The following is a 27,236-nucleotide window of genomic DNA, read 5'->3' as shown; positions in this document are numbered from 1 at the left end:
ACTTTTACATGGTGGGTGTTTCTATTTGAAGAGGAGGACTAAACTAAAGTGTAGGATGGAATCAGGCGGAGAACCAGGACAGTCCCTAGAAATAGTTGGCAGATTGGTGGAAGCTACATGGTTTTTTAAGGTGACCTTTTGGTGTTAATATCTCCAGGCAGAAAGCTTGTCAATAAGCCACTGCCAGTTTGGGGAGACACTGATGCATGCTGGGTAATACAAAAGACCAGGAAGAGTCTTCTACACAGTCATTCCGTGTGTGGAAATTATCCACTGTCATCGCCCTATTTCAAAGAACCCAGGGAATACAATGAGCTTGCTGCAAGTTAGAGTAGGGTCTCATTCTGAGCACCAAGGGAGAACCAGAGGAGAGAGCCTTAGAGATCCTGCCAGGGTGAGTCATGCGGGGCTCAGGAACATTAGTCACTGGAGCCATCAACAAGGGCATGAACTTGAGCCATAGTAGACACACAACAGTGACAGATAAGATTCCAGAGTATTTACTGTGTGTTAGGTAGCTTACTAAGTGAGGTAATTACTATAATTACATCCCATTTAGTCAAGGAACTGGCCCTAGGATTGCAGAGCTGGCAAAGAAGTGCCTGAATCCAAACTCAGAGTCTAGAAGCAGGCAGGTAGGTCGTCTCTACCCAATGGCCAAAAGTTGGATTGGCAGGTTTGTCTCCAGCTCTGGGACCTTCGGCAAGCTAACCACACTCAAAAATGGTATCTCCTTCAAAGAGCTCAGGAGGCACGAAGTGATAAGAGACAATATGATGACTAAAGCAGAAATAACTGATTTGTCTCAAGGCTGGATCCAGAAAGAGCTTGCTGGGTAGGCAAGCTCATAGCTGAATTGCTGACGTCGGATGGAGCCTGGCGGGTAACGAAGGTGAAAGGGGAAGTTCTGGTTTAAAGCGTGTGTTTGAACATGTCACTCCTGGCTAATGGTGTTGGGTTGGCAGGTTAGATACATCTGAGACAGGATGTATGATGGTGAAAGTGGGGCCACCGGAGATGGACCTTTGAGGGTTCAGTCTAGCCCCCTATTCCTAGCAGAAACACTTTGGTTCCTACTTAGCTCTCAGGATATGGCCAGTTGCCTCTTATTCTTGCTGCCAGGGCTAGGAGCTGATGCTGCCACTGTGATGGCCTGAATCTCCTGAGTCATACGCAAAAATAAATAAATAAATAAATAAATAAATAAATAATCCTCCTTTAATTGTTTCTGTCAGATATTTGGTCACAGTGACAAGAAAGTACGTCACACGGGGGAACATCGCACAGTGACACACAGCAAGTTCAGAGGTTAAGCATGCCACAGGACAGGACCTGCCAGAGGAACCTGCCTGGGAAGCAGGTGGCAGGACATGAGGTGGCCGAGCGGGCGGAGGGCAGAATGTGGGACACTGGGCTCAAAGGGAAAGAGGAAAGAGAAGTCAGAAGTGCAGAGAGCAGGGGAGTCAGGCATTGAGCAAGAACTGAGGCGGGGCTTCTTCCCTAAGGACAGGAAGATGAAGACGGAAGAAGGAAGGGGAGAGGAGGAGACAGGTTCCTGAGTATGAGGGAGAAGGGCGGGGAGGTGGGGGGCTAGGGTGGGTGGGAGGAAGCTGACACACGAATCAGAGCCTTCAGCTGCCAGATGAGGCAAGAGAGCAGTGCTGAGGTCCGCACATGCGTGATCAGGGAGTTCATCCATCACGGCTTGTATCCCAACCACCGCTGGACCACAGAACCTGCTCTACTGCCTTTGCCTCCCTTTATTTATCTGCCTTTCTATCACCCTATATATTTGGACTTTTGCTGGCCATAAAATAGTTCAAGTGTAGTCACTGGAATGGAAAAGAGTGAAGCTAAATCAGTGAATGTTCAACTCTGGTGAAAGACTTAGTAAGAAACAAGTTATAAATATCGGCGACGGTGAAGCTTTGCGATTTATTTCAGACTTTCTTGCCTCGGTAGATAAATAAGTGACTAAGGCCTAGCTTAGATCTCGGCGAGAGACGCCCTGGCGCCTGTTTCCAGTAGCAGTAGAGTGTAGGTTTTAACTGCTGTTTATCTATGCTAATAAACCCATCTGTCCATCTTCCTTCCTTTTCTCATTGTGACTAAACACCTGACATAAAACAATAAGGGAAGAAAGATTTTACTTTGGCTCAAGGTTCAAGCACATAAAGCAGGGAATGTAAGGAGGCCAGTCAAGTGTGTCCTCGGCCAGGAGGCAGACAGAGATGGATGCTGGTACCCACCTGGGTATTCAAATTGGGATCCCAGCCCCTAGGGTGGTGACACCCACATTTAAAGTGGGTCTTCCCTCCTGCCAAGCCTTTCTAAATCACCAGCTCCCCAGGTGTGTTTCCATGGTGATCGACATCCAGTCAGGCTGATGGCTGATGATTTACCATCACAACCCCTAACCTCTGGGTTTCCAGAAGTCACACAATTATAGAGTTTGGAATTACAATGCTTGGCACACAAGCTCAGCCATTTTAACTGGGATGTAACACTGGGTTCTAATGCTGAGTGGCTGTGTAGCTTTGAGCAACGTAATGGCCTCTCTGTGTTTCATTTCCTGTGTTTATGAATAAGGGGCAGTAATGGATGGAGCATCACAGGAAAGGCATTGTAGGTACTGTATAGGTGCCTGGAACCATTCTCAGTAGATGATAAAGCCTAAAGCACATATTCTTCCTTTTTCTCTTTTCTAATGTGTACTCTATATGAACCAACTCTATGAAAACATCTCTACACAGAAAAGAAATAACTAGATGGCTCCAGAGACAGGCTTCATGGGTTCCTTGAAAATACTAAATAGAGAATCCTGGCATTACTGCTAGGCATCTGGCTCACTTCAGACGAATCTTATATGTGTGTATAGAACACAAATGAAACATCAGATCTTATGGAAAATACTAATTTCCTCCCAATTGACAAATCTCTCTCTCTCTTTTAAGAATAATATTCTGGCTACAATCGAGATGTGAAGTGAACAAATGAAGGAGTTGAAGAAGAAGAAGAAGAGGAAGAAGAAGAAGAAGAAGAAGAAGAAGAAGAAGAAGAAGAAGAAGAAGAAGATTATTCTGTTCAGAGCAAAGATGTGTTCAGCTATCAAAACTTTCTTTCGACTCAGCAATTGAATAACCTAATTCTTTTCTCCAGGGGATATATATTTTGGCTCATGGTATCAGAGGGTCTCAGTCTAGCCCAGTGGAGGTAGGATTCATGGATTCATGGTGGCCGAAGCACATTGTGGGCTCTCCTCACACAGCACACTCAGTCTATCTGCCACCAAAGCCAGTGCCTCAAATCACTCAACTCTTTGCTTTTGTCCATACCAACATTTCAACTATGAGGTGTGTGTGTGTGTGTGTGTGTGTGTGTGTGTGTGTGTGTGCGCGCGCGCGCGCGCGCGCGCTTCCTATAGCTCTCTCTCCCTTTAAATGTGAGCTATCTGTCTGGGCATGACTATATCTTAGCACCCAGAACACTGCATGGCCTCCGTGCCAACTCAGTAAACAGCTGCTGTCTGAAGAAACAAAGAGTAGAAACAGGAATGCTGTGGGAGGAGCTTCTAGGTAAACTTTTTAAAAAGTGTGCCTTTGACATCCCACTTCACTGTATTTCCAAAGATGTAGCAGCCACTTTGAGGTCCCCCACCACCACTCTCGTTAGAGAGAGACGGACAGACAGATAGAGACAGAGAGACAGTCAGAGAGACAGAGAGAACAGAAACCACGGCCTGGGTTCCTAAAAGCCTGCTGAGTCACAGAGCTAGTCCTAAGTATATGAATGGGGGGAAAATGGATCTAATAAAACTGGTATTATGTCAGTATTGTCAGCCTTCCTGATTGTCACAGTTAATGTATTCCTCACTGATATAAAGATACATCCTAGCCAAGAAAAATAAAAGGAAAGAAGGAAAGGCTTCGCTTCTTTTCAGATATCTTTGAGAAGAGCTGCTAACAAGAAATTTAGCTCATAGTCACCGTTCAAGGCACCAAACAATCCAAGATGGGGGCCAAGGTGTGGATACTATGTTTTATCACTAGGTAATGCAGATCATTGTCAAAAGAAAGGGCTCAAATGAAAGCTCCCTTGCTCCCTCAGGCATCTTCTTAGTGAAAGCATATGGCCCAAGAGAAGGAGGATGTGGCTGGCCATCGGCTCACTGACAGGTCTGCTGGAGCACATGCCACACCACAGGCAAAACCAAACAAGAACCACCCTGCTGAAAACCAGGATGAAAGAGGGTGTTTGTCAGAGTGGCGATGCGGTGGGAGGATCCGGGTTCCCTTCCCACTGACCTACCTCCTTGATTTTATATTGTGTAGGCCAAGTAGCCTGGAGCCTGGAAGCTTACAGCCAAACCAGGCTGGGCCATCAATGTGATGCCAGGTGTGTCAGGATTCCTCATTCCTTGTCCTCTCTGTGCCAGACTCACCACACCCCCTCCCTTGGCCCAAGTTTACTTCCTGGAACTTAAGACTTTAAACACTGTTAAGCGTAAAGTACTCCTGGGAAAAGTTCTGGGGTTTTGCTGTTGTTGTTGTTGTTGTTTAGGAAACAGACCTAGTATCATAATCCAGTGTCAGATCCCTGTCTTAGCATAGCTTTGTCCCAGAGACAACAGGGGAACCCTGGATCCAGAAGGTAGAAGGATGCTCTGGTCTGTGGCCCCTAAGCCCATCCCCCACAGAAAGACTGCCATAGGCCATGTCTCCCTTTGTTTACTAAGATCTCTTACATTTGGAATAAAAAGCAGAAGACCATTTCTACCCGTAAAGCAACACTCTGAGTGGAGTAGGGTTTGGGTTGGCAGCCACTCAGAGGACACTAACCAGACACAACCAACTGGTTTTCCGGGCCATCTTCCACACCCTCAATGAACAACTGCCAAGGTGCCAGCCAGCGTTCGGGTGGGAGGGAATCGAGGGATTTTCCAGTTGAACATTGGGCACTATAAAGCCCAATGAGTAACTTTCAAAGTAAGCCGTGCATTAAATCTGTTCTAACTATATCTGACTTAAGAAATTTCAGAGTGATGGCTCATCTTTAACAACAAGACAAAACCTGAAATCTCTTAAAAGATTTTAATCTAAAAATAATTATCAACTAATAAGTATTTTCTACTTTATAGCCATTGTGTTAAAAATTGACTTCGGAAGAATTGCAGAATCTTAAAACCTGGTCAAAGTTTGATAAGGAGCAAGCCCTATAGAGTTTCAAATAGGAAAACAAAACAAACAAACAAACAAACAAAACCAACATGATTTCCCAGAGCAAGCCTGACAGATACCATAATAAAGAAATCATCAAAATTCATTATCAACAACCATGGGATTAGCAGCAGCATGAAGCTCCTGAGGTAATGGAAAAGAAAAGGCACAAGAAAGCACTAACATAAAACAACTAGGCCAGCCGGGTGGTGGCAGCACACGTCTTTAATCCCAGCACTTGAGAAGCAGAGGCAGGCAGATCTCTCTGTGAGTTTGAGGCCAGCCTTGTCTACAAAGCCAGTCTAGGACAGTCAAAGCTACACAGAGAAACACTGTCTGGAAAAACCAACCAAACAAACAAACAATAAAAAACAAAAACCAAAACAACAGCAACAACTAGGCTACTCTGTAAAAATGGCCAGGCCACAAAAGACTGAGAAACTCTTTCAGACAATGAAAATGCCACAAGTTTTTGTTTGTTTGTTTGTTTTTTGTTTTGTTTTGTTTGTGGTTATGTTTTTTTAAGAAGTAGATTGAAAAAAGAATGCTATAAGAGACAGCATTGGGACGATGAGAGAAAGCTGAACTGCAAGTTAGGGAGAACTCCCTTTAAGTTTTCTTGTTGACAAATCCCGTGGTTCTGTCAGAGACTGTCTTTGTGCTCAAGAAATACATGCCAAAGGACTCGAGGGGTTCAGTCTGTGATGTGTGCAACTTACTCTCAGATGGCTCAGCAACTCTGCGTGTGTATTTAGGGGGGAGGTGAGAGAGAGAAAGAGAGAGAGAGAACAAAAGAGCACACACATGTGAGTAAGTGCTGAGTCTAAAGGAAAGCTTTGTTTTGGGGTTAAGAAGGAATGCTATAATTGTCAAGAAACATTACTAGAGAAATGAATAAAATATTTTAAAAAGTTCAAAATGCTTAGAAATACTTAAACCTGAACCAATTGAAATAACAGAAGCAAAACGGCAGTACCACCCAGATGGGGAGATGGGGAGATGGGGGGTGGGCGGTGCTGGGGTTGTTTGTCAACAGTGTGTGTGGTGCAAATTCCTTGTTAACCTCAGAGGAGTCCATCAGTCTCGCCCTTGGCCACAGGAGTCACACCATGTTTCGAAGGCAAGAATACAAACACAGAAAACATGACTCGCCACCACTAAGGGAAAGGAGTGGACCCAGCTTAACCAAGGCTAATCCAAAATGGGTGAGTCACTTCCCTCCTAGGAAAAAGGAGCATCTCTTGTTACCTGAAGGAATCTGCCTACATCATACCCAAGTGATGCAGTAGGCCAAGGGAACCCACTGGCCCGGTTCTCATTGCTTCACCAACACTTCAGAACCTCCAAGTTCAAAGTCGGTGTGCAGAGACACTCTCGGCTCTTCATGCTCGAAAGGACTGGGACCCTGGATGTAAGTCAGCTCAGACAAGAGATTCCTATACAGTGTGTACATTTGCCCTCTAACCTTTGCTTTTCATTGGCTCTTTGGTTTTAATGGTAGTCTATACCCTTGGCCCAAAGCCTTCGAAGGCCCTCAGGTTCAGAACGGCAGCCTTTTGGTAAAGCGGCGTTCACTCCCCGATGCTGCCACCTCTGCCAGCAGCACACACGTGGCTGGATTAGGCCGAGCGGGCTGTAAAGCGCACACACACTTGCCCAGCGTGTGCGTCTCATTCCTAAAATACTTCACTCCTAAACCACTTCTCTGCCTCTCCTGGCACAAACCAGGACAAGTGGCTCTGGGCCAGAGGAAGTGTCTGCTTAGAGACGGGGACTTTCTTTAAATCTCTTTACCTCAGGGGGGGAAAAATCATACGTAGAACATTCTATCAGGATAACAATGGAATAAGGCAGAAAAGGGACAGCATATAGATAAAGACATCTGTTTTTTAAGTTGTCTAAAAGAAACACTGAACATATAAAATATAGCATCATCTTCTATGAGAAGAAAAATTACAGAGTTTTAAGTTAGGACAAGAAAACAAAAATAGTCCTTGAACAGAAAAGGTTCATGTGTGTATGCCAGCCTTTGGCACACACATCACATGTTTGTTTTGTAGTGGCATGCCCAAATGAGGTACAGGGGAGGACCTCCAAAAATCATTGCTTTAGTTAGAATTAATTTTATTTTTGTACTTGGTTCCTTCTTGTGTTTCATCCTCTATTAAAAGCAAACATCAGAGATGAAAACCTATCCCTGTTGACTTACCTGCCCTTTCCCTTAGTTCCAGGTGTTTATTTGGGGGCTCCCTCCCAACCAGCTATGCAAAATTAATAACCCTGCTGAAAAGCTGCATCTCCAGCTGGACTGCGAAGCCCACTTTGGTAGGTGCAACCACACAGACGATGCTAAAGAACGGCCCATCCAGCCCCAACCCTGACGCCTTCCTAGACGCTCAGACCCGGGCGGGAGGAGAATGACTTACTTTCTTTCCACCTCTGGTGTTGACACGGCGCTGCAGAAGCCTAGGGACTCCTAGAAGAGAGAGAAAGTTCTCAGTGTCAGCAGGGGCGAGGCTGAGTCTGATTGCTACAGAGTATCACTTAAAAGGAAAGGCAGAAGCAAAACTAAAGGATGAAAGTGGCTGTGCTTACTTCGATCTGGGACCGCAGCTGAAGGGACGTGGGGCTGGCGTCGGGTTTCTCCTAAAAGAGAACAGATGCAGCTTTAATGAGAGTCCCAAACATGGCACGCACAGAAAAGATAAATAGATGTGTAAGACGAGACGGGAGGATTTGGGGAGTGCTCCGCTGTATGGTGGGAGGAGATGGAGGAGGTAAACGAGTGCTCTGGAAAACCTGAGGTGCTTTTCAAATGGAAGTGCAGGTCTCCTAGAAATGAACTGTTTCCCAAACTTCATCGCTCTACGCTGCTCACAGTCCCACTACATACAAGCACCAGTCGACTGAAGGGACAGTTTCTGGTGAAAAGGGTCTCTGGTTACATTGATCACTGGACACTGGCTTTACTGCAGCTGTTGAAGTTGAGTTAAAAAAAATTTTTTTAATAACAGTGCAGTCCCGGACTGATTATTTTACATTTGTCTATATTTGTTGGGGGAGGGGGGCACACTGGTGTCCTGGCAAGCATGTCAAGGTCAGTGGTCATCTTGTAGATGTCAATTCACACCTTCCACCATGGGGGCTCCCGGGATTAAAGTCAGGCTGCCAGGTTTGGTAGCAAGTGCTCTTACCTGCTGGGACAGCCATCTTGGCAGCTCCCAAGCTGATTTTGAAATTCTAAATGTAGTCAAAGAATTCAGTAATGTCAGGCTTCTTGTAAATGTGTGTTAGAAAGCTGGAAGTGGGAGCGGCCGTGCACACCTGTAACACCAGCACTTGGGGAGGCAGAGGCAGGTCGATCGCTGTGAGTTCGAGGCCAGCCTCATCTACAAAGTGAGTCCAGGACAACCAGGGCGACACAGAGAAACCCTGTCTTGAAAAACCAAGAAAAAAAAATATGGGAAGACTAGCTCGATATTATTTCAGCCTTTAAAAATAATCACCATATATAATACAAATGAACTGGCCTGCTTGAAAATTTATAAGAGCTCTCAGCTTGCAGGAGATGGATGATGTAAAAAATGCAGGACGCTACGAGTTTATTGAGGAACATTAAATCACAAGGACAGAGGAATCCATTTTAGAGATAAAAACCATGTCCTATAACACCCTCAGATTATAGTAAAGGGTGTGTTTCCCTTTTGTAAAACGAAAAGGGGAGAGAAATGAGTTTCATGGGATGCAAACAATAGGCTGAGATGAGCTTTGGTGGTTCAAGTGCAAAAACTGTACAAGGAAACATTTGGATGTAATTATAAGAAGACAAAAGCCATCCACAGAACAGAGCCACACACTGGTGTGTTTGTTTTTTGTTTTGTTTTTAAAAGACTAATTCCAAGTCAACACACATGTAAGCAGAGGTCTTATCCAAGGTAGGTCCACTAAGGGGCAGCTCCGAGGCACACACTTAGAAGCTGCTTGTGCCAAAAAACCATTGACTGTTCACCTGGGCCACCGTTACCGAACGGCTGACACTTCTGCCTTCATCGTACACCCTGTCTGTCCCCTTTACTTCAGCAGTAGGGCATAAAGTTAGGTCATTGTCCTAAACCTGTAGTCACCTTTGTATTCTTAGAACAGATGAGGACAATTATCCATAATGGAGAGGCCACACCTTAGAGTAGGAGTGTTCATCTTTCAGGGACTAGTTCCTGTCTCTTCTGTCACGACACTCAAACATCTTCAGACCATCCTCCCAGAACTGAGGCAGTGGCCAAGAAGACCACATTTTGACAGGGATACCCACCTATGCAAACCTCTAATCTCCCCAAAACAATGTCAGTACCCTAAAGATGGACTTGGGAGTCCATCTCTCCTTATCTGTTCTACCCAATGTGGCTGCACGGATTAACATTTCTCTCTTTGCTTTTTAAGACATGTTGAGATGAGACCAACCTACTTAGACTGCTGGAGCCAGATTCTTGCGCTAAAACTCCAGTTACTGTTAGAAGAAACACACACACACACACACACACACACACACACACACACACACACACTTGCTTTTAGAAAAATATATTTGAACCTTTGATTTATAAGAAAACCTGAGTTCTTAGCAAACCTCAGCCCCTTGCAGATAAGAGAAACCAACTGGGCAGCACTGGCATTTTGAAACTATCTTTTCAAGGTCACTCAGAAGGTGGACTAAGGCCACTGGAAAGCCTTCCCTTCTGCCACCTTTATCTGTTCCTCCTCCTCCTAATGTGGCCAGGTCAAATCAACCTCCTGTGGGATCATCACCTCTATAGTTAGCACGCTGCAGATAAATGGCTGAGCCTTGTGTGTCAGAGTTGCCAGAACGCAAGTTCTCAGACTATGCTTACGCAAAGCTCCAGTACTCACCCCCAGCGAACTTGTTGTAAGCTGATGGGCACACATGCCAGGAGCAGTCTATAGCGTAAACTACCAGAATGACTTCGATGTCTTCAACAATCATATTGCGGTAGCTCTAGCCACGGTTATATTCTTCAGGACTACATTTTGAATTTAGGAGCTGTTGTGTTCGCCTCAGCGAACATCTAGGGAGTGGACAGGTCACAGCCATGTCCAGAGATGCGTCCCCATGGGTATCTGGTTCCCAAGTTTAGTATGGGTCATGATTAGCACAATCATAAAACACCAGCAGAGAAGCTTTGCTGAAGGAGAAAGGCAGCACAGAAATAAGGGCAGTTCCAAGGAAAGCTAGAGATGTAAAGACGTAGCAGGCATCGGAGCCCAAAAGCAGCCCATCACCATCAGCGCGCTTTCTCATGGGGTACAGAGGTGGGTTCTGGGAACCCGCTGCTCAGCACTGCATGTGGTGGGTGGTGCTGTCCTGCAAACATTGAAACCAGAAGGAGGGTGGGCTGCATACTATGCAGACTTGTTTTGTTTTTTTGCCACAAGGAAAACAATGAATGTGCCAGAATTGAGTAAAGCTGGGAAGACAATTGTGCATAAACAGCCTGAATGAGGAAAAAACCATCTTAACAGCTGCTCACTCAGCCCACTGCTTATGAAGCCTCATAGAACTCCACTGCCCTTAAGAATCTGGTTTTGGGGTTTGTGTGTGTGTGTGTGTGTGTGTGTGTGTGTGTGTGTGTGTGTGTGTGTATGTTATATAAAGTTATATATATTTAAAAACAATGAATGATGATGATGATGATGACGCCAACGATGACGACAGGAAGAGTGTGACTGTTTCACACAAAGTGTTTGTGGAAGGGAAAGCACAACTTTGGCAACAGGTTCGCGCCTTGTCCTGTGGGTTCCAGGGATTGTAGCCAGGCTGCCAGGCTCTCACTGGAAGCACTCTACCCCCTAAGCCATATTCCCAGCCATCCTCTTGGATTTTTATTCTAGCTATTTGTCCATAATATATTTCTGGAACAAACCTGACACATAACTTTTTACAAGGCAGTGTTGCTAACAGTGTTTCTAACATGTCAGAGCTATGTTCAAAGTCCAACTGGTCCTGCGTAGATCCTGGTGCAGTCAGCATTCCCGGTGCCTACAGCTCTATCTGGAAATCAGATACTTAAGCTTTGGAAACAATATTTGGAGAACTTTCAAGTTTAAAGTGCATTTTTGTAAACAAAAAATACTATTTGCAAATACACACAGCCCAAGACAAAACCAGTTGCTTGCCAAAAATCACCAGCTATGCACGTGCATACTTCCCCTGCTTGTCCAGGTGTATACATGTACAGCACATGGGTCAAATGTAATGCTGAGGCATTGACCATAAATGAATATAGTTTGTTCTAATGTGTTCTAGCCTTTGATGCTATACACCAGACCCCAAACCCATCTGAGGGCAGAAATAAGGTCCTGGAAAATAGGTTTCATGCCCTGTCCCTCTCTCCAGCTGTTTCCGAGCTCTTGTGGAAATTCACATTTCTCTGTCCCTTTTTGCTGCCAAATGAACTTTCCAGCTGGAAAGGCAGGAGGGATAAACCACTGTGCTGTTCCAAGACAGAAGGGAAGAACAGCAAACACCCACCAGCGCGGCTCGGGGCTGACTCCGCCTCCTTCACAAGAACCACAGGAAAGAGGTGGAAAAGCCAGGTTCCACGGCTCACTCGGTGCGACACGAGGGAAACGCAGACCGCCATGTGCTCTTGCTAGTATGCTGGCTTCACACAGGGAGCCCAGGAGCTGATAGTGGTAAACTCAGTGGGTAAGAGCGCTTGTTGTCGAGCCTGGCAACCTGAGTCCAGTCCCTGAGACCTTCACGGTAGACGGAGAACCAACTCCTCAAGTTGTCTCCTGACTGCTCCCTGTATGCTCACGCACACACATACACAAACATAAAAACTGTAATAGACCTGTTCACACGGACAAGCTCTGTGTAAGCTGGGCGTGGTAATGCACACCTGTAATCCCAGCACTTGGGAGGCAGAGGCAGGTGGATCTCCGTGAGTTCGAGGCCAGCCTGGTCTACAGACTGAGTCCAGGACAGCCAAGGATACACGAAGAAACCCTGTCTTGAAAAACCAACCAACAAACAAAGAAGCTTTGCATAAGAAGACTTAACTACAACTACCCCTGACTCACAGGTTTAGTAAGTCTGCAAGATGATACGCAGTGTCAACACCTGGCCTTCATACACACACACACACAACACACACACATGCACGCACACGCGCGCGCACGCACACACACACACACACGCACATTAAAGTAAAGGAGAGTAACTGAAGACAACACCCAACATTGTCTTCTGGCCTTCATATGCACACACATGCAGGAATGCCTGCATGTACACATGTACACACATACAAACATTTGAGTGTGGATACACACATACACACACACACATACACACACACACATACACACACACACATACACACACACACAAGGTAAAAGAGAGTAACTGAAAAAAACAGCCAACACTGTTTTCTGGCCTCCACATGCACACACATGTAGGAATGCCTGCACGTATACATGTGCACACATACAAACATTTGAGTGTGAACACACACACACACACACATTAAGGTAAAGAAGAGTACTGAAGAAAACATTGTTTCTGGCCTCCACATGCACACACGTGCAGGAATGCCTGCATGCACACATGGCACACATGCAAACATTTGAGTATGAACACACACACACACACACACACACATTAAGATAAAGGAGAGTAACTGAAGAAAACACCCAACATTGTCTTCTGGCCTCCACATGCACACACATGTAGGAATACCTGCATGTACACTTTTGTACACATACAAACATATGGATGCAAACACACAAACATGCGTACGTACACACACACACACACACACACACACACACACACACACACACGTCTGGGGGAAAACAACCCATAACTAGCTGTTATATTAGTTAAGAAAGAAAATCAAATTTAAAACAAAACAAAAAAACCAAAAACCCAGAGTCTCAGGAGGTTGAGACAAATGTCAAACCTTAGCCCATGGCAAACTTTTTATAATACACTCTTGCAAGATCGGATTTATAATGGAAACAGGCAGGGAAGGCTCCGATGTAATATACATAAATGATATGTTTCTGTTCTTGTGTGGTGATTTTCTTCCCTCCTGAGCATTAATCTTTGAATGACTTACTCTATAAATTATTGAACTTAGTTCAAAAGCAAATGAAATTTAAAATACCCATTTATTGAATGGCAAAAGTGCCGTGTTGAAATTACTATGATTTATCTGTTTCTTTAACGATTCCTGTAGCAAACTTACTTCATTGCTCAAAATTATTACCTGGATGCATGGTTTACTCTGGTCTAAACATAAATCTACTCTCACTGTGCAGCAGCAGCCATTTGTCAAGGTCTTGTTCGTGCCTTCACAGCCACGAGGCCAACGTTTCGCTCTCCAACCCTAAACTCTCTGTTGTACTAACTGATACAGTGGGGAAGGGAGGAGGGTAGCACCATATAAGCAGGACAGAGGTCCCCCACCTAGCCCAAACCCAAACACCCCACTGCATTATGAATGGTTGTCCATGCGGCAGCCCAGACAGGAAGCAGAGGTAGGCTCTGTCAGGATGATCCGCAATCCTGTGGCTTGTTAATGGATAGTCAATCTCTGTCTATGTGACTGGATTTGAAATGACCTAGGAGACACAACTCTGGGTATGTCTTTCTTTGAGGACACTTACAGAGAGGTTTAACTAAGCGTTCTGAATGGGCTGGGGGTCTCCTGCTTGATAAAGTCGGGGGAGGGGCGCGGGAGGCAGCTGGGCACTCTCACTTCTCACAGTCAATAGATAACAGTATAGAGCTCCTGTTCCCCTGCCGCGCCTCCTGCCACGGTATCACCTCTTAACGGCCGTCCACCCTTACTTGCAGCCCTGCTTTCAGCCCATCATTGCCATGATGGACTCCATCTTCTCTGGAAGTGTCAGCCAAAATTAGCCCTTTCTCTCGTAAGTTGCTTTGGTCAGGGTATTTATCACAAAACTGAGAAAGTAACTAAGACAGTCAAGTAGTTAGTTGATCAAAGTGATGGGGGAAAGTAACTATTATAACATATGCGACGTTCACCGAGCATCAATAACTGTGGGTACCACTCAGCCAGAGAGCATTGCTGCTCCACCAGGGAGAGAAATTCTTGTCCGAAAACCCTACTTCTCTTCATTGCCTAGAGGAAGTCAGTCTGTCTGTCTGTCTGTCTGTCTGTCTGTCTGTCTGTCTGTCTCTGTCTCTGTCTCTGTGTCTGTGTCTGTGTCTGTCTCTCTCTCTCTCTCTCTCTCTCTCTCTCTCTCTCTCTCTCTCTCTCTCTCTCTCTGTGTGTGTGTGTGTGTGTGTAGCTCACTAGAAGAATCCATGTTTAGCACATGTAAGGCCCAGGGTTCTAGCCCCAGCACTGTGAAAACACAAAACAAAAATGACACACTTTCCAGCTAAGGGCTATGCCATATATGCTAACAGACTAAATGGCTCAATATATGAAGACTGCTTCAGCTGGGGAGATGGCTCCACTGGAGACGCGCTTGCCATGAAAACACAAGGTCAGAGGTGTGCATCCCTAGCACCCAAGTAAAAGGCGAATCTGTAAATCCAGCCCTGGGGAGGGGAGGGGCAGAGGATCCTAGGGCTTGCTGGTTGCTGGTCAGCTAGTCTAGCCAATCACTGAAGTCCTGGTTCGGTGAGAGACCCTGTCTCAAAATCTAAGATAGAAGGCATTAGAAGTCACTGAAGGAGAATCTAGACACTGATTTCTGCTCACACACATGTGTACTCCTATACACACACACACATGGGGGGAGGGTGATGAATTAATAAAAAAAAAATTACTTCAGGTATGAAATAGGCTCACGATGTTAAAAAAAATGAATCACAGCAATAAAGATATGAAAATATGCGTGTACAAATACTCACAGAAAATTCAATACTGGCTGATAAATATATTTATGTCAGTAAGAAGCCCACAGATATTATCTGAGTTAGAAGGGCAAGCGGGAACCTTAAGCGTAACTTTTATTCCCTTCTTAAGCAATTCTGACTTTTCCCCTTGCAGTGTGTATATTCTACTTATCCGACCATAAAGCAAAACATTTTATCTATTAAAATTATGTATTATTCTTTTCAGCAACCTCATGCTGCACCTGGTTCACAGCACATACACACACGTACACCCTACTAGAATCTCATATCGTTGACCCGGACCTAACAGATCCAGGCCACTGTTGGTAAGATTTTTTTTTTAAATTCCATTGGTTATATGAAAACTAATTTCTTCTCTAAAGTTCTTTGTGAAACATTTGTCATTTAAGGATGCAGCTTTGGTGGCAATCTTAGCCCTTCAGAGATAGAAACAGGAGCATCAGAAGTTCCAGTTAAAAAAAAAAAAAGGCCATCCTCAGCTACATGAGGTCCTGTCTTATCTGCCCTCAAAACCGAACATACACCTCATCTTATGTTATTTGTCCTTATTGTTATGATGATGATGATGATGATGATGATGATGATGATGATGATGATGATGTATACAGTGCTCTGCCTGCATGTACACCTACAGACCAGAAGAGGGCATCAGATCACATTATGGATGGTTGTGAGCCACCATGTGGTTGCTGGGAATTGAACTCAGGACCTCTGGAAGAGCAGTCAGTGCTCTTAACCACTGAGCCATCTCTCCAGCCCCTATCTTATGTTATTTGTATTGTACTGTATAATTTAAAATTCTGAAACAAAAACAAGATTTTCCTCACAGAATGTTGCCTTTCTCTCCCTTTTCCTTTGATGGTCTGATGGTCTTGTCCACTTCCCACCCCCTCCCCCGTGTGTGTGTGTGTGTGTGTGTGTGTGTGTGTGTGTGTATAAGAATCATGTTCTCATCTCTTCCCAGTCACCTAAACAGTACAGAAAACTGTGATACATGTGACATGAACAGGAAATATGCATGGAAGCCGTCCACTGTGACAATATTCCCTACCAGACAGCAATTCCCCACCCCCCAAGCAAAGCAAACAAAGAAACTCTCCAGAAAAGCACTAACAGGAAACATATTCAGACATGGTGGCCAAGGGCAGAACCCACATGGTCTTTTCCTAGGTCCACAGCACAACAGATAAAAGCAGGGGGCAGTCTCAAAACCCTGAGTGATATACCTGGAAAGCAGGATGGGGAGGCTGGCCCTGTCCTAAACACCACTGCGGCCATTTCAAAAGGAAGGCAACACAGGGAGCATCATAGTTAAGAGAGCCAAGGTGCTGAGGACTTTGCACGATACAAACAGATATGGTGTTCTGGTGTTACTGTTAAGGTTTTGGGGTGTGTGTGTGTGTGTGTGTGTGTGTGTGTGTGTGTGTGTGTGTGTGTGTGTGTTCACATGCACTCATGTGTGCACACAGGTGGGTGTCTACACAAGCCAGAAGAGGACGTCAGATCCCCTGGAGCTGAAGCTACAGATAGTTATGAGCTACCTGACACGGTGCTGGGAACCAAGTTCTGGTCTTCTACAAGAGCCGTGCCCACTTCTCCGGCCCCCTCCGGGTTTTGGTTTTTAAAGACCTAACTTCTAAAGCGATGAGAAATCACTTCCAGGCCAGACATGTTTTCCCCCATGGATCCTTAAAACAATGTATGCAAATCAAAGGATTCACACTTGACCTTTTCATTCATTCTATATAATCTGACAAGGAGGATCCTGGGAGAGTACCCACCTTTGCCACAAAGCTCAAGCTAGGACCAGAAAACATAAACTTTAGAGGTTAAACTTTGTTGTTGTTGCTGCTGCTGCTGCTGCTGCTGTTGCTGTTTGAGACAAGGTTTTACTATGTAGCCTTGGCTGCCTTGGACTCGCTTTATAGACCAGGCTGGCCTCAAAGTCACAGCGATTCACCTGCCTCTGCCTCCCAAGTGCTGGGATTACAGGCATGCGCTACCATAAACCTTAAACAGCGTTGCTCTGAAGGCTCTTCTTTGAATATGCCAAATTTCCCTCACCACACAGATGCCCTGAAGCAGTCATGAAAATGCCTATTGTACTAAAGAGAAAATGTGGTCTTGCCATAAATTATGGACAGAGCAATAATAAGTCAACCTCCTCAAACGTTGCCAAAAGTGTTCTAGGGCTGCACCCTATGAGAAGTGCAGACAACGGAAAGGAGGAATCCCCAGGCACCTCACAGTGGTGAGCAAAGACGGGTCCTGACTGGAAGCTCGAGATTAAAGTACATTTTTGACAGAACTTGGAGAAAACTAAAAGCTTCACCTTGTCGCTGGGCCTCCTTGGACCCCTGGGGACCGGGTCAGTGTTGGGGTTCGTCTGGTGTACTACATATGCTTCAGATACTGATTTCTGTGCCCCAAGATCTGGTTGCAGTCCGGATGTGGGGCACTGCCACATTCAGTGATCAATGTTGCGCATACTTTGCTCCCCAATTATCTCTGGTAGGTCAATACAGTTGCTGAGAGCCTACACCTAGGTGAGAGAGGACAGAAGGCAGGACTTCTCAGTCTGAGTGTCTCAGGGAAGGACCATGGAGGAAAAGGGGAGAGGGAGAAGAAAGAAGAAGTAGGAAAAGGATGCCGCCAGGAGCACTGACCTGATGGGACAGAAGCAGCCCAGGCAGGACCAATACGGCAAGTAACCCAGAACACGTGGCACATGGCAAGACTGGCTTAGACAGGCTGAAATAGACCATCATCTGCCAAGTTATAAAGCCTAAAGCTTATTAATAAGTTTAATAGGTCTCTGTGTCATGTAGTTGGGAGCTAGAACGGGTGATTAGAAAAGGCCCCCAAATTATATCCTATCTTTTCAGGTCCGGTCCTCCCATGTCGGGGTATAATCACACTCTCCTGCCAACAAGGCTGCCAGGGTACTTATGTTTAGTTATTCACCACTGTCTCAAGGTCTAACACAGTACCTGTGTAGATTAAGTACCTAATAAAAATTTGTTGAATGGACAAATGAAGAAAAACTATTAAAATATAGAAAGGGGGGCGGCGTGGAGACATCATGGTGCAAAAAGCCAGTGCGCCGAGCATAGTAATTATCAGTGAAAATTCATAAATCGATTTAGAGTTGATTAATGAGGTGTTCACACTGTAGACTTTATTCATAACGCATGAAAAAGGCAGTATGCTGAAGCTGCAAGGCAAAACAATGACAGGAACACACTCATGGAGAGCCGACGCCACACCGTGCGCTATAAATATCTTCTACCACATGTGCCCGGGGTTTTGCGAGGGATCACAACCAGCCATTTGTCCTTACTTATCCTGAGATCACCATGGGACACCAGAAAGGAGGGCATTGCCAACAAAAGCACAGAACTGATATATTGAGGAACAACTCTTAAATAATTTCAATCAATGCTACATGTAAAAAAAAAAAAAAAGAAAGAAAGAAAGAAAGAAAAAATATTAAAGTGATTGCTTTCTGCGCTGAGCCATTACTCTAATTACAGAAAAAATGGCCGTGAAGGCCTGTGGGGTGGCCGGCTCTGTGTACCCCACAAGCCCCACATACCATGTAAACACCCACAGAGGATTTTCCTTCTTATCTTGCACCTGCCTCCCCCTGAGCACACCCACTGGATCTGCACCCACAAATCAAGCCTGTCTCAGGCTGGATGGACAACCCTGCACAAGTCTTTCTGTTAAAGACTTGATCCCCAGGCTACAGCTACCGGAAGGTGCCTTTTTTTTTTTTTAATTGGTGTAGACTAGGAAGTATATGACTAGATTAATACTCTCTATCCAATCACTTCTTTCCCTTAGCCACTTTCAATGCCCCCAAAGTTTAATTAACAGAACAAGGAAGCTGCCCTGAACTGAACTCAACACTTTGGGGTACGGTGGAATTTTTAGGGAGTGGAACCTACAGAGACATCATGGTGGTGTGAATGGAAAATGGAAAAGGCTGGGCTAGAGAGATGGCTCAGAGGTTAAGAACATCGTCTGCTCTTCCAAAGATCCTGAGTTCAATTCCCAGCAACCACATAGTGGCTCACAACCATCTATAAGGAGAGCTGGTGCTCTCTTCTGGCCTGCAGGTGTACATCTAGACACAACATTGTATACAAGATAGATAGATAGATAGATAGATAGATAGATAGATAGATAGATCTTAAATGAAAAAGAAAAGTGGAAAAAGTTCCCCAGAGTCTTGGTCATTTGAACATTTGGTCTCCAATGGGTAGCGCTGTTTGGTGAGGTGTGGCCTTCTGGAGGAAGTATGTCACGCTTTGCGTTTTCACAGCTTGTACCATTCGCAGTGAGCATTATTTCTCCCTCTGCTTTGTGCTTGCAGTGTAAGCTATACTCCTTGCACTCGCCGCCATGCCTGCCACTTGTTGCCATGCTGTCCTGCGGTGACCAACTCTGATTCCTCTAGAACCACAAGCCAAAATAGCCCCCTAGTCTATAGATTGCCTAGATCATAAGTGTTGTATCACAGTAACAGAAAAGTAACTAAGTAACATCATCAGCTCACTGTGGGCATGCCATACCCACATACGGGGTAGACTCACTTTCCGGATCCGTTCTCCTGCCTTGAGGATCCCAACTACCTGTAGTCAAGACTCTCCAGCAGGCCTCACCAAAGCGTGGGTCAGTCTCCACTTTGTGCTCATTCCTGCAGATGGGGCAATAACTAACTGACTTTGGGGTTTTGGTCAGAAGTAGTTCAAAGGTAAAGTGCTCACCTCATCTGGGCGATTCCCTGGGTTTTACCATTACAAAACAAATGGACAGGAGGATAGCCAATTTTGTCTGGCAAAAGCTAGAAGGTTGCAAAGCATGATGCTAAAACTAACTTTGTAATTACTTAAGACCCAAAAGAATTTCTGGCAAAGATGCCTTCTCTCTTCAGACAGCCCCCCACCACCACCAACAAAGAAACTGTCCTGAGCCAGTGACAGGCAAGCAGGGGCTCCTTTTCTGCAAGCCACAGAGGGGCCCCGCCACCTGTCAGAGGGCACGCAGTTAATTGGGTGACACTTGTGAAGGGCTTTGTGACATGAAGCACATATGTCATCCGGGATCTCACACATGGCACTCCACGCGGCAGAATCCATGGGCTATTTTTAAACTCTACCAGTTGAGCAGGACTTCCAAGTGCCTCTCCTTCCGCAGCTCACTGTAAATTCATTAGTCGTCAACCGAGAGAGGGTACCTCAAAAAGTGCTCAGGGTTATGGGGTGGTACTGAAAAGAATACAGAGGATATGTACTACCACTGCCCTGGTCCCCCCCCCCCCAAAAAAACGTCTCAGGAAGTCACACTCCATGCCAAACTTTGGAGAAAGCAGCAAAGCGCTTGCTCTGTTTTGTGTGTTCTTTTGAAAACAAGCCATTCCAGAGGAAATGAGGGAAGAGACCACAGATGTCCCTCACAGATACCCAGTGACTCACAACACGTGTGGCCATCCCAGAACATGCTCAAGAGGCTTCAGAGATGGCTCCCACAAGAACAAAAGCAACTTCTCTGTAGTCTGGCTGTCCTCCCTGGGGCAGTGAGGCCAAGTGTCTCGGAGGGCGTGGGTTCAGATGTGGCACCACGTTTACCTACCAAACCATAATTACACAAAAGCTTCTCTGGCTTCAGGAAGAATCAAGGGTTTATTTTTAATTAATGAGGGTAGGTCCCTAATTCCCTCTTTCAAAGCGCTTCCTCTTGCTGGCGGGAATCCTGTGAATTAGTGTGGGGAGATTTAATGAATTGCCTGCGGGTTAGAGGCTTGAGGGTTATCCCCCCTACCCTCCCCCCTCCAGAATGACATTTGTCCCATGACATAGCCACCTATAGCTGCCCACATTCTACCTGGCGTCTCTTTTAATGCAGCAGCATGCTGGCTCAGGGGCCTCTGTCCTGCCGGCTCTCTGAGAATTATCGTCATTTTTTTCAGTTCTTGAAGCCTACGGGGGCAAGCACTAGCATGCTCCCAGACCCTTTTTGATTTATCGAAGTCAGACAGACTTGGATCATACACGGTTCCTCGTCAAACCTCAGTCATGGCTCACCTTGAACTTCAACTGTTTTCGGGGAAACAGCTGTGTGTGGTATTTTATTTAATGAAACTCATTCAAGTTTTTGCTTAATGGGTCTTGTTCTCTACCTCAGATAATGTGACAAAGAGTAAGGACCCTTTGGAGAAAAGCCTGTGTCGAGCAAGGGTCTGAGACGTCAGGCTGGTCCCTAGAGCTTGCAGTTTCACAGAAGAAAGGGAAGCCATGTGAGAGCAAGTACCCAGGTCCCTTCAGACTTGTGGTCCTCATCCTGTGGGTCACAAGCCACTTGCGACCGGAACAGCCCCTTCACAAGGGTCACCTAAGATCATGGGAAAACACAGATATGATATTTACACTATGATTCATAACAGTAGCAAAAATTAGTTATTAAGTAGCAACAACAGTAACTTTGCAGTTGGGGTCACCACAACATGAGGGACCGCATTAAAGGGTTGAGGCATTAGGACAGTCGAGAACGATGGCTTCAGAGTGATCTAGAGAATCTAAGCACATGAGACTACCATTGACTAAAATCATTGCCTGAACTCTTCAGCTGCCAAGCACACGCGAGTAGAAGCACGACCCCAAGAATTCTGAACTCATTTGCCACTGGAAGCCCAACATATCTGTCATCATAAAAATAAGAAAACATGGGGCTGGAGTGATGGCTCGCCAGTTAAGAATATTTGATGTTTTCCCATAGGTCCCAAGTTTGGTTCCCAGCACTCACATAGCAGCCCACAATAAATAGCCTCTAGTTCCAGTTCCTGAGATGCTGGAGCATTTTCTAACTTCTGCAGGCTCATGTTGTATCTACACACACACACACACACACACACACACACACACACACACACACATTTAAAAATAAATATCTTTGGAAAAATAAGAAAACAGTTTCTAAGCCGGGCACACTGACATATGTTGGTAGTCCCAGAAATTTGGGAGTCTGAGAGAGGATCACTGGTTGATCTCAGTTCAAAGCCAAGCTAGGAAGACCATCGCCGTCTCACCCAGGTTACTCTTTACTAAGTCAATAGTGGTACATCCACTGCGTAGGCACAGCCTGTCTCTGTGCTCAGTCAGTACCGCTAGAGACTCCTTCGGTCTTGTAATGGTTAATACTGACTGTCAACTTGGCAGGAGTTAGACTCACTGCCGACATGGTCTCTGGGCATATCTGGAGGGATTATCCAGATCAGGGAAGGTTACCTCAAATGAGGGCCATGCCATCCCATGAGTTGGGGTGATCTCTCTCTCTCTCTCTCTCTCTCTCTCTCTCTCTCTCTCCTACTGTCACCCCTTCCCCACCACAATGGATGGTATTCTTTCAAACTGTAAGCAAAATTAACCCTTTCCTCCCTCAAGTGCTTCTTATCAGATATTTTATTTCAACAAATGTACCATTGTACCCCTGTACTTAGTGCACTAGCGGCTCCTGGGAGCATACATATCTGGGCTGCAGGCCAGGTCAAAGATTAATTTTTTAAAGCTCATTTCTCACAATTATCATTAATATCTTCAAAGTGAGGGTTATGCTTTACTTCCTCTTCCTCCTCCTCCTTTTCTTCCCCCATCTCTACCCCACCCTGCCCCTACCCACCTGCCCCCCGCCCCCGCTACCATTGAGACAGGGCCCCAATGTGTAGCCCAGCCTAGCATGAACCTTGTACACTTTCTGTCTCGGCCTCTCCACTGCTGAGATTAGAGTCATATACCAGCACATCCAGTTGTTCTCCCTTTCCTAGCAGAACCCGAGTCTTGAGACACTGAGTCAGCAAATCACATCACTTCACTAGGAGGAAGCAAGGCCAGGATTTCTACCCCTGCTGAGTTCACTCCAAGCCTCTGGCCTACTACCACAGAGTGACCTACACTCACTTCCCACTCTGCCCCAATATCCACCTGATTATGCATATGATAAAATTCTGGAAGCTCTTCTCTTTCTGACTAGGCCTTATGGTCTGATATTTAGCATGCCTGCAATCTACTGGTTTAGTGCTTCTTCTATGTCCTCAGGTAACTCTTTTCAGTAGATGTACAGCCCAAAGAACAGCCCAATACTCTATGCGGGCTCGCTTACGCCTGCTCTACATACAAATGCCAAAGCCCTGACCAAGGGGGAGTCCCAGGAGCCGTCCAAGCCTGGAAGATGCGAGGGACATGGTTTTGAGTGTTGAGTGTGCCAGGCTAAGTGTCCCATCCTGAGCTACCATGCCAGTTCCACGTACTTTGCACTCTCCGGGGAGGAAGGTCCCAACTTGAACTGTTTACACATAGACCATGCAAAGGGAAGCAATTTGCCACATTTCTTATTTCTCTTTATTTTCTTCTAATCTCTCATTACCACGCTTTTCCTCTCTTCTCTCCAACACGTAGACAGGTTCAACTTTCCCCTTATAAAGGAAAACAGGGCCTAGAGAAGTGTGAAAGATGGAAGGAAAGAAGGAGGGAGGGAGGGAGGGAGGGAGGGAGGGAGGGAGGGATGGTGGGTGGGTGGGTGGCTGATTCTCAGCTCACTCGTTGCACTCATCAAAGCCATAGCTCAAACTTCTTGAACGAATATCCCATACCCACTGCCTACCAATTCTCTCTTGTTGATCATTTATGACCACGCATCAGGTTAGATGCCCAGGGCTCAACCATGTGAACTGTACACTGTACCTCCCAACATCAGCGTGTCCCCCAATCCAGTCCATTGTCACTGAGGTTTCTCTCACAAAGTGCTTCTGTCACCCATGGCTTTCATGTCATCTGCTTAGGAGTCTTTCACAACTGAAGCAACAACCTTGCTCCTTCTTTCAAATTATTCAAAGGCACTTTTGCTCGGTCCTCACGTCATTCTCCTCACCATAAACCTTCCTGTGTCCCCTCTTAGAAACAGGATGTGAGGGTATGATGGACACTCAGGAGCACTAGCACTTAGGAGACTGAGATGGAAGAGTTTGGGGCTGGGATACATAGTGAGGTCCTATCTCACAGTTAATGGAACAGCTCCAATTTTATTGGAGTGATAAGAAATCACAGACTCACACCGGGTGATGGTGGTGCATGCCTTTAATCCCAGCACTGGAAAGGCAGAGGCAAGTTGAGTTCAAGGCCAGCCTGGTCTACAAAGTGAGTCCAGGATAGCCAAGGCTACACAAAGAAACCCCGTCTCGGGGGTTGGGAGGGTTGGGGGGTTGGAGAGAAGGCTCAGAGGTTAAGAGCACTGACTGCTCTCCAAAAGTTCAATTCCCAGCAACCACATGGTGGCTCACAACCATCTATAATGAGATCTGGTGCCCTCTTCTGGCATACATGCAGGCAAAAAACCAGTGTATGCTTAATAAATAAATCTTTAAAAAACAAACAAAGAAACAAAGAAATCACAGACTCAAGATTCAAAGCTAGATGTTTCCCTCCTGTCTGATTTTCATCACTAAAACCACAGCAATATTCTGACACACTGGGTTGTTTTCCTTTAAAATAACAGCTTTTTTTTTTCTTCAACCGTAATAAGCTTCCTGTTATCCATCCCTTACATCTGTTTAAGGGGAGTACCCTTGCTTTGAGAAGTATTCAGTAGTAACTGAAGTAGCCCTGGTACAAATTCCACATTTCAAAGCCAAACACCACACTATTCCTTGTGTCTTTTTATATCAGTATTGAGGAAGCTTTTCTTTGTTTCTGGAAGCATTTGGTACAGCTGTGATATACTCAAGAATTCTGACTTCAAGACACCAGCGTGTGCCAGGCATTGTGGTATAGGCCTATAATCCTCGCACTCTGAAGGTGGAGGAAGGAAGCTAAATGCTTAGCCACATAGTGAGTTTGAGGTCAGCCTAGGATGTAGGAGACCCTTTCTCAAAAAAGAAAGGAGCTAGCTACTAAAAGTTCAAAAGCCGTTTAGTTAGTTACTTTTGTATTGTTTTGTTTTAAGACATGGTCTCTATATATAGTGTTGGAACTCACTATTTAGACCAGGCTTTGAACTCACAGGAATCCTCCTGCCTCTGCTTCTGAATTACTGCAATTAAAGGTGTGCGCCACCATACTGAGCCTGCCTACCTACCTACCTTCCTTCCTTCCTTCTTTCCTTTTTGTTTTTGAGGACAGGGTTTCTCTATGTAGCCCTGGCTATCTTGAAATACTCTAAGTAGATCAGGCTGTCCTTGAACTCACAGAGACTCACCTGCCTCTATCTTCCAAGTACTGAGGTTTAAGGCAAGCTCCACCATGCCCAGCTAAAGGGAAATTATGTTTATATCATGCAGCCTAAGATACAGGTTGAGCACTCAATTCATGTTGAGTGGCTGCAACTGCATAACATTGATACCAAAAATTTAGCACCCTGCTATTTCATGTAGATTCTTTGTGTAGGAGAAACTTTTATATTACATTTCTGTTAGTCCCCAAGGTAATCAGTAAGTACTCAATCAATATTTGGTGACTGACTGACTGAACGGCCGGATAATGCCTGTGGATAGAATTGGTCAAACTACTTAAGTTCCTCACCTGGGAGACCATCACTCTTATGACTGCCCACAGATTTGCGAGCAAGCCTCACAGGGCACCTCGAGGTAACATGTGGCACTTGGATGTTTGTTAGTGAGGTCTTCTTTATGCCCCACCTTAGGCAGAACACTTGTGAAGCAATATGGCTGCTTGCCACCTTATAAAACGAGCTTCACTTAATGCGGCTTGTTACTTTAAGGGCAACCTTGTAATTAAGGCTATCCTATAGACAAAAATGTAGTGCTGGTAATTATGGTTCCTGGCTTTATGGGAAGGAAGGTGACCCTTGCATCAAAAGGCTCAATTCTGACAGCTTTAAGAACATCTGCTCCGGGATTACTCTTCCTCCGTCGTGACTTGGGCATGGAATCCTTAAATGTGGGTTGCTGCAAAGCACTGCTTCCAAGATCTTGTTTTTGTTTTTTTCTTTCTTATAAACAAACACATGAGTACTTCAGTGGTTTCTTACTGTGGGTACTCCCAAGGACTACAAGTATCTATAAGACACCCTCAAAATTTCACCACCCTGAGTTCCACTGCCCTAAGTGTGTTTACAAGCCCTGGATGATGAACACCACGGACATTCCCACAGGCAGCATGTGTTTACGTGTCAAGCAAGGAGTGTTCCCTTACGGTACGTGGTAAAAAATCAGCTCTCATAGTGACCAAACATTTGACAGACACCTCAGCACTGCCTCCAGCAGTTCAACTTTATTACAAACACGTGGAAGCTTCTGTTATTTGGCTTTACACACAATTGTAGTGTTGAAGTGACTTGGTTTAAATAAAAACCCTTATATAGCCCATTGGTGTCAAAATAGCTCTTTCCTCCTCCTTCATTACTAGAAGCAGCAGCCTGTGAGCATTCTACTTTAAAGAAAGCAGACTGAATTTCAATACTCTGCCATGAAACTTCTAGGCTCAGTGTTTGTGTCCACATAATACCTCTGGTTATGACTCTCCGTAACTGCGTCTCCAGTTGACGTATGCTGAGCTGCTGAACGTTACAAGTCAGCTTTCGACACAAGGGACACAAGGGACTGAGACACATGATCCAAAGAACACAGGGCTGTGACTCAGCACTAGCCACGCCGGGGCTTAGAATGTGAGGCAAGAAAATGAATAGTAAATAACAATGTGCAAGACAGAAGAGCAGACAGCGTGATACACGTACAATAAAAATGCCATGGGCAAGGAGAACGAGATGCATCGCTTCTCCTGGAGAAGCAGGCGGAGGAAGTGGCATCATCGGGGCAGCTTGGAATGACAAGACAAGGACGATCGATGGTGATCTACAGGAAGAGGGGTCCTGGACAGGAGTCTGGGATTCTTCAAAACAGAGCATTTGGGCTAGGGAGATGGCTCGGTGGGTCAAGTGCTTGCAAGCCGTGTAGAGACCTCAGGTCAAATTCTTGGAACTTATATAAAGCCAATGTGATAGTCAGCATCTGTAATCCAAGTGCTCCTAACGGAAAACGGGGCGACAGAGGGAAGATTCCCAAAAGCTCATGGGCCAGTTAATCTGGCATGCAA

At 45.4% G+C, this 27,236-nt stretch overlaps 1 protein-coding gene across 7 annotated transcripts in view; it reads right to left on the bottom strand.

The window, feature by feature from the left end:
• The window catches only part of SASH1 (SAM and SH3 domain containing 1), a 305,726-nt gene that overhangs the window by 84,267 nt on the left and 194,223 nt on the right, over positions 1-27,236 (bottom strand). For all 7 annotated transcript variants that reach the window (XM_084777496.1, XM_084777497.1, XM_084777495.1 and 4 more), the window contains 2 exons: positions 7,812-7,862; positions 7,643-7,692 (listed from right to left, as the gene is read on the bottom strand). In XM_084777496.1, coding sequence (XP_084633622.1) covers positions 7,643-7,692; positions 7,812-7,862 — 101 coding nt within the window. The remainder of the gene's footprint in view (positions 1-7,642; positions 7,693-7,811; positions 7,863-27,236) is intronic.

The sequence above is a fragment of the Acomys minous genome, assembly GCF_964271855.1.
Source record: "Acomys minous genome assembly, chromosome: 3".
NCBI classification, from domain to species: Eukaryota; Metazoa; Chordata; class Mammalia; order Rodentia; family Muridae; genus Acomys; species Acomys minous.
Note: the sequence above shows the minus strand (reverse complement) of the source record. Positions and strands in the feature narration are given on the sequence as shown.